The sequence below is a fragment of the Chrysochloris asiatica genome, unplaced genomic scaffold (assembly GCF_000296735.1).
Source record: "Chrysochloris asiatica unplaced genomic scaffold, ChrAsi1.0 scaffold00037, whole genome shotgun sequence".
Lineage (NCBI taxonomy): Eukaryota > Metazoa > Chordata > Mammalia > Afrosoricida > Chrysochloridae > Chrysochloris > Chrysochloris asiatica.
In genome coordinates this window covers 700,856-708,366 of record NW_006408555.1, presented here as the reverse complement: position 1 = coordinate 708,366, position 7,511 = coordinate 700,856, and the positions used below count along the sequence as shown (strand labels likewise).

General features: G+C 58.9%; 2 protein-coding genes across 2 annotated transcripts in view; one reads left to right on the top strand and one right to left on the bottom strand.

Moving 5' to 3' along the window:
* CDH15 (cadherin 15, type 1, M-cadherin (myotubule)) overlaps positions 1–977 on the top strand; it is a 13,794-nt gene extending 12,817 nt beyond the window's left edge. The window contains exon 14 of the mRNA XM_006860103.1: positions 777–977. Coding sequence (XP_006860165.1) covers positions 777–977 — 201 coding nt within the window. The remainder of the gene's footprint in view (positions 1–776) is intronic.
* Positions 978–1,786: 809 nt separating this feature from the next.
* SLC22A31 (solute carrier family 22, member 31) lies at positions 1,787–6,400 on the bottom strand. The gene is given in 12 exon segments (XM_006860265.1): positions 1,787–2,105; positions 2,371–2,482; positions 3,029–3,082; positions 3,085–3,221; positions 3,346–3,454; positions 3,574–3,710; positions 3,806–3,957; positions 3,959–3,975; positions 4,105–4,259; positions 4,356–4,519; positions 5,731–6,045; positions 6,164–6,400. Coding segments are annotated over 12 exon segments (1,908 nt in total).
* Positions 6,401–7,511: the final 1,111 nt, after the last annotated feature.

Sequence of the window (7,511 nt, the reverse complement as noted above, 5' to 3'; positions counted from 1 at the left end):
CCCCCCCCCCCCCCCCGTGCTGACTTAAGTTTGGCTCTTGCATCCACATAACACCCCCCTCCCCCACGGGCCTCTGGCGTGTCGTGGGGGTTGTTGAACTTGTTTCCAGTTCATTCTAAACTGACCATTTTGGGTGCTGCGATAATGATGGTCGCCTACCTGGGAGGGTCCCAAAGCTTGGGAATCATTTTTGGGGAGCACCAGGGGTGCACACGGCCTCACCAGCCACCCTCAAGGGCCAGCACATATGTGTTCTGGAGGGTGCGGGACAAATGGGGCTGATAATATGCAGCTGGGGACAATCCAGTGCGGAGAAGGGAGGAAGTTTTAAATGGCGGAAGGGGCGGATCTTGCTGAAAGGCCTTGGTTTCCGGCTTCAGTGGCGGGAGGGTGTGGCTTTGACCGGAAGACAGAATCCCTTGACCAGAGAGGAAGGCAAAATGGGGGGTTGAGGGCAGTGGGTAACCTGCCTCGTCCCATCAGGGAGCGATGGTGGTAGGGAGTTAGGACTTAGGGATAGGCTCATGAAGGAGCCCCTGGGAAGGGAAGGGCAGTGGGTCCGAGCCCCGGTTCTAGTGACCCTATCGTCCACACGCATGGCCTCTGCTGCCGTGTCTCCCGCTGCTCCACCAGGGCAGGAACCTTTTCGAGAAGGGCCCCATGTTGGCCGAGTAGCTGTAGGTTGGGAAGACAGGGTGTCTGCTGGCCTCGAGTCTCCCAGCTTGGGAGGATGGGCCTCCACTGGTGGGCCCTGAGTCTCCACGGGCCCCCTACAGGGCTTGGAGGCTGCCGATGGTGACCCCAGTGTGCCGCCCTATGACACGGCCCTTATCTACGACTACGAGGGAGATGGCTCCGTAGCGGGGACGCTGAGCTCCATCCTGTCCAGCCTAGGGGACGAGGACCAGGACTACGACTACCTCAGGGACTGGGGGCCCCGCTTCGCTCGGCTGGCAGACATGTACGGGCACCAGTGAGGGACCGTGTCTGTTGGAGCAGGGTGGGGCCCTGCCGCCTAGGCCCAGCTACCCTGGCTGGGCCACCGAAAGCAGGTGTTTTCTGCTGCGGTCGCTGCCTGCACACTGATGGTCATCACTGAAAGCTGGTTGATGAGGCAAATGGGACACCAGGTGGAGGTGGCTAAAGGGTGCTAGACCTCCCCCTAGTATTGCATTCTCCCAGGGGACTCTGGACAGCAGAAGCAAGGAGACGGTGGCCAGAGGCACTGTCCCTCATCCCAGGTGGGGTCAGCACAGCCTCACTGCTATCCCTGTGGTCCTGGAGCCCCTCTCTGTATAAAAGCAGCCTCTGTAGCAGATGTGAATTAAAAGATGCTAGGAGCGGACTTGTTGGCAGCGGTGAGAGTGTCTGCAGTGTGGATATGGAACCAGAGGTGCCTGGCTTCCCAGGTGGGGGGACCAAGGCGGGGCTATGCAGAACCTCAGCCCCATCCTTTGGGGAGGCAGCCCCCCTGGTTCTGGGTTCTGGGATAGACTAGTCAGGGTGGGCAGATGACCCTGGGGCTCATGGGACAAACCCCTCCTGCCTGGGGCCTGAGCAAAGAGCTGGGCCAGGGCGCCAAGTTGCAAGGTTTCCCTTTATCCTTCACACTGATGGCTGTGACTCAGGGAGCAGACCATGGGGCCTGGGGGGGCCTTGCACCGTCTTGGTTCCTACAGCAGACTGTAGGTCTCAGAAGTTCCCCTTCCAGACCTGCACCGGGCACTCAGCCGTGCCCAGGGCGCTGACTGCTGTCCCCTTCTCCTGGCAAAAACGGGCTGACAAGTCAGGAGCAGTGCACTGGGTGGGTGTGGTCGGCCTAGTACAGGCTGGAGGGCCTCAGCAGGGGCAGGTGGTCCTGGTGGCGGGGGCAGAGGGCCCGGGATAGGGGGCTGCGGCGGAAGCCTTCTGCGTCTTGCAGCGTCTGGGGCAGCGTGCGGCCTCGGCTCTCAGGCAGCAACAGGATACAGAGCAGGGCCAGGACCGCAAAAGCAGCAAAGACCACATGGTGGAGGAAGAAGGCGAGCCGGGCATGCATATCGGCCAGGGGTACGGCCGCCTGGCCCAGGAAGCCGGTGCCCAGCACTAAACCCAGGCCTGCGCCCCTGTGGAGAGAGTTCAGTGGAAGGCTGCCTGAGTCTGCTCCGAGGAAGGGGCCAGCCTTCAGTAGTAACAGGTTGGATGGTGCAACAGAAAAATGAGTTTTTGGAGAGAACTGCTCTTTACCCTTGAATGAGTTTTGTTCTTTGTGTTAGGAAAGTAGAAAATGAACTTCCCCCATATTCTACCCTCCCTCCCTCTGTCGGTAGCATCTCTGCTGTGCTACCCCCCCACCTTCATGCAGCCCTCCATAGACCTCTGGGTGCTCACCTGGTGACGGTGAGGAAGACCTCGGCAGCAAACAGGCTGCTGAGTGTGGACACGGCCTGGGAGGCCAAGAGCCCCAGATAAGAGAGTAGCAGCGTGGTCCAGTGGGGCAGGTCTAGGGGAAGGAGAAGGTTCCGGCTGCTCAGGGCTCGGGCTCTAGGTACGCTTTCCTGACTCTGAATTGGGGCCTGCCTCACACGGGGCTCTCTTGCCTGGACAGCCGTCCCATGGTCTTGAGCACTTCTGAAGTGGATGCTGTGTCTGAGCTGGTCTAGGTGTCCTGCCTGACCCTCAGGCTACTCCTTTCTGCTAACCCACAAATGTGACTGAGCCTCATGTCCCACCCCTCAAGGCCCCCATTGTATCCCAGATTCCACCAGCCATAGTCCTCACCTGTCATGGGCCCCCCCACCTGATCCTTGGTCTGTCAGACCTGCTTCAAGGTTCCTGTTGCCCCCGGTTCACAGGGTCCCTGCATTCAGCCCTCTAAGTAGGGTCCTCTTGGTCCCCGTGTTTGGGCCTTGGTTTTCCTAGGTGTGTGAGCAGGAGGTGGGTGGGGAAAAGAGAGCCCTTTGGTGCCACCACTGCGTCCCACGTGGGGCTGGTCACCCCTCTGTATACTGGCGTGGACAGCCCGCACTCCACTTACAAGAGGACTCACACTGGGTCCCAGCGAGAAGCAGCAGGGTCACTAGGCTGGTGGCCAACATGCCCAGCATTCTACAGTCAGTAGCAGGGTGACAAAGGCTGCCGTATCCAGACCGGCCACCAGGAAGTAGGACAAATAGGAGGGTGACCCCTGGGGGGGGCTCAGGTCATGGAGGAAACTGGCTCGGATGCCCCCACCAATCAACCTGGAGGGACACAAAGCTATGGGGCCAGCCAGAACCCAGGGGCGTTAGGGTCCACATTCCCACCCCTAACCCTGTAGAGGAGAGCACAGACCCCCAGCCCACCCTCACCCTGCCCCCTCCTCACGAACTGAAGCCCAGGATGAGGCCGTTTCTCCAGGTAATCTGGGTGTGCAGAATGTCCAGGAGCGAGTGGTACCGTGGCTGGGGGCTCCCTGCGGACAGCAGGTCCAGCTCTGGGCCATGTGGGCACAGGAGGAAAGGGGAAGGGATGAGGGTAGAGCAGGCCCCGGGCTCCAGTCCTCTCCCCCAGTCTCAGGTGTCAGGCTGCCTGCCCCCCAGGCCCGTTCCCTACCTGTAGTTAGGGAATTCTCCTCATCTTTGGGGTCCATGCCATTGGCCCCTGCCAAGTGCCACAGTATCTTCTTGGCTTGGGTCAGTTGCCCGGTGGCCAGCAGCCAGGAGGCTGACTCTGGGAATAGGGCTGGAAATCTGTTGGAACCGGTATGGTCATGGCCCCAGGCGCCTCCCTCCCTCAACTTCCCCAGAAAGGTGGGCCAGACTGTTCCAGTTCCCAGCACACTTACCCCCAAACCAGCAGCAGGCTGCCTGTTAGCAGGGCACTCAGCCCCTGGAGAATGTGCCAGTCCTGAGCCAGCGTGGCCAGGCCGTGCATCAGCACAGTGCCCACCACTGAGAAGAGGCTGGCACCCACAGAGAACACCAGGCGGTGTGGGGGGGTCACACAATTCTAGGCCTGGGACAGACAGACAACTGAGGTGGAGCCCCTGGGGAGCTGGACACTGGAGGACTCCCTCTCCTCCCCTCCCGGGAGCTGTATACCCCATCAGGCCTTCTCCTTGGGGAGGACACTTCCTTTACTCACGTGCTACATAGAGGGCCAGGAAGGCCCCTGCCAGGGCCCCCCCATGGAGCAGCCGTAGGGCCAGAAGGGCAGGAAAGCTGGTGGCCAAGGCCTCGCCGGCACCTAGCCCTGTGGCCAGCACCAGTGAGCTGAGAAATACAGTTCGGCGGCCAAATCTGGAGGTCCAGGTGGCTGTGGTTAGGGGAGCCCCAGTGCAGGGCTGAGGTAGACCCCAACATTGCCCCTTCCCCAGGACAGGGACAGTGGCTCACCGGTCACAGCCCATCCCCAGGACGACAGAGCCCAGCAGCCAGCCCAGCAAGTGACTTATCTGCTCCAGAGGCACCTCCCAGCCATCGTCACACACAAGCTCCCACTGTAGGGAACACAGGTCACCTGTCACCTGCCCTTCTGAGGACCAGGACCCTCCCCTTCCCTTGTGCTGGGGATGGAGAGTTGTGAGGAAGATCAGAATCTCTGGCTAGAAGGGACCCTAGATAGCCTATCCTGCTCCAACCCCTCCTTGCAGAGAAAGGGAAACTGAGTCATGGAGCAAGGGAGAGGTTTGGTCAAGATCACTCAGTGGGGTGGTCATCATCTGGAGACCACAGGAAATCCTGAATGCAGTCCCAGAACTGGTGAGGGGGGCCGATGAGTGAGTTTCTCCCCCAGCTCCCTGTGAGTCAAGTCTAAGCCAGGCATCAGATCCAGCTCTGCACCCACCTGCCCCAACAACACTCCCTATCCTGCCCCCCTGGATCCGTTTCCAGAGGGACTCCTGAGCCTACTAGAAGGTGTGCTCAAGGGCTTTTCCCAGCACAGGCCCTTGACTTTTTCTCTCCTTCTGCCTCCACTTTTCTGAGTTCCTTTCTCTTCTTACCAAACTGAATTTGGTGTGTGAGGCTAGTTTCTGCTTTACAATGAGGTAATTTCTGAAAGCCAGTGGGCATCCATGAATTCGTGCCCCGGTGGGAGGCACAGTAAAGGTGACAAAGGGCCAGGCCAGGGCAGACACTTGGCAAGTTTCACAGCCCCAGGCAGACATAGGATGTGGCAACCTATCCAGGGGTGGGTGGGGTGAGGTGAGGGGTGAGGACTGTTCAAGGAGGCAGGCAGGAAGAGGCGCCTGGAGTCCCCAGCTGCCCAGCTGCTGTTCTGTCCATCCCTCGTTCTCCTTCCTGTCTTGGAATGGCATCCAGACACCTACATTTGCGGCTCAAAGCCATAACATTTGTCAAGATGTTTGTGGTGCAGAAGTGATTTCCAGGACACAGTTCTTGACCTCTGGTTCTGTCATCAAGGCCCAACCACCTCAAAACCCTGAGCCTCTGGGTTCAGACTGGGAGCCTGGGGCTGTGGCCTCCCCAGGGTACTCGACCGACATCTGTTCAAGCTCATGCCAAGAGGGGCCAGGATGCCCCATTCCGCAGTCATTAGCCCAGAAGGGGAGATCAGCTCAAAAGTGAGCGCCCCACTAGACCAAGGGCAGCCCCGACTCCCATTCCAACCCTGTCCTCCCCACCCCGATCCTGATCCTCGCGGCGGAGGCGGGCGCACCTGTGTGACCAGATTGTGCAGCAAGCCAGTGGCGGGCAGTTTATACTCCCAGCCGCGCGTGCAAGGCTGCGTGCCGTTGGGCTCGGACGCCGCACTCGGACTTGGGGCGCCGGCCTCGGGGTAGTACAGCAGCAGGCAGGGGCTCCATGCGCGCTCAGCTCCGATCCGCGGCACGCTGGCACGAAGTAACGCCGGCCCGTCCAGGGCACGCAGGGCGGGAGGCAGGAGCTCAGGATCCGGACGGCAATGGTGCGCGGGTCGCGCCGTAAGCATTGACTCCGAGCTCAGTGCCAGCCCTAGTACCACTCTGGGCAGCCACGAGGCCACCGCCAGCCGGCGCCGGACCCGTCCGAAGCCGCCCGCTGCGCGCAGCGCCTGCGTCTCGGGCTCGATCCGGTGTCCGCTCTGCGTTCAGGCCGCTGGGGGAGGGGCCACGGAGGGCGTGGAGGGAGGGGGAACCCGGCGCGGAGGTGCGGGAACCGTGCCAGGAGTGGAGCTCGGAGGGTCCAAGCAAGCGCAGGGCCGTAGTGAGTGGGCGGAGCTCAGGGTCTCCCGGAGGGCTGGGAGTCAGCGGGGAGGGAGGCTGCGGGTGCGTGGTCCTCCGAAGGCCGGGCCTCGTCCGCCGAGCCCCGAGCGGCGGTGGGCAGCCGTTCTGACGCGCTGGCCAGGTACGTCCCTGCCACCCATGAGCCTGCCCTCCACGGCCCGCCGCCCTTGGAAGGCGAGAGGCTGGGCTCTGCTGCCCCTGCCCCTCCAGCATGGCGTCTAGGCTCGCGGAAGGGCTGCGTCCTCTCCTTACTCAGGTGCGGGCGGGAGCGCACCCAGGGATACCCCGGGCACCCCGCGACGCCCTGGGCAACCTTCTGCCGTCTCTGACAACCCTCGACGGCCCCCAACAACCGTCGACAATATCAGTCCCCGACAATCTCCGACGCCTGGCTCGGCGTCCGCGCGTTACTGTCCCCTGGCGGCCGGCTGGCGCGCTGCACTCGGCCGCACAAACCCGCGCGGCCGCGAGGAGCGCCGGCTGCCAGAGTGATTGCCAGAGTGATTGTCGTGCATAAATCCCCTTCTGATTCATTTTCAGAGTTTTGCAGATAGATAGAGGATTATTCTGCAGGACGCACCTCAGCGTTACTTTGGACGGGCGTGGAAACTACAGACCCCTTTACACCGTTGCCTTTCCCCACCCGATACAAGAACAAGGTAGGTTTGGTTTTAACGTTGAATCTTTTCATTTCGGTCGCTTCCCATGTAGTTTGCTTTCGTTACTAGTTGTGTGTGGGCCCTGTACTTGCGTTGCATTGGTCTAATTGGCTATTTTATTTTGCGTTTACTTTATTGACTTTGGTGCATTTGGGTCACTTTGATTTCTGGACACATTACCGTGACAGTTTTATTTCATTGTTTTCCAGTTATGTATGTATCCTACAATTTGTGTCTTGCTTCTTGTCTAATTTCAATAGTTATTTCTTTCAGAAAAATATTAAATCAAAGTGGAGTTCAGTGAGACCGGTAGCCCTCACTTGAGACAGCTTTGTTTTCTGTAGACTCACATTGTTGATTGCTGTTTTGAGATGTGTGTTTTACAGTGCTAAAAAATAATCTTTTATTTAAATTTCCTCAAAGATTTACCTAAGTTCATATTGAATTCTTTCTTGAGTGGATTGTATTTGCTAGTATTTTATTTTTTAGAAACTATTTCTTGGATTAATTGATCAACGACACATTCCTACTGTCTTCAACTTTATCTAAGTGTGTGTTTATGTCGTCCTTAGGTTTTTTAAAGTTGAATTGGATGTTTTTCATTTAAACGTTTCATTTTCCCTACTTAGTAATAAAACTGTTGAGGGCTACAATGCTTAATTTCC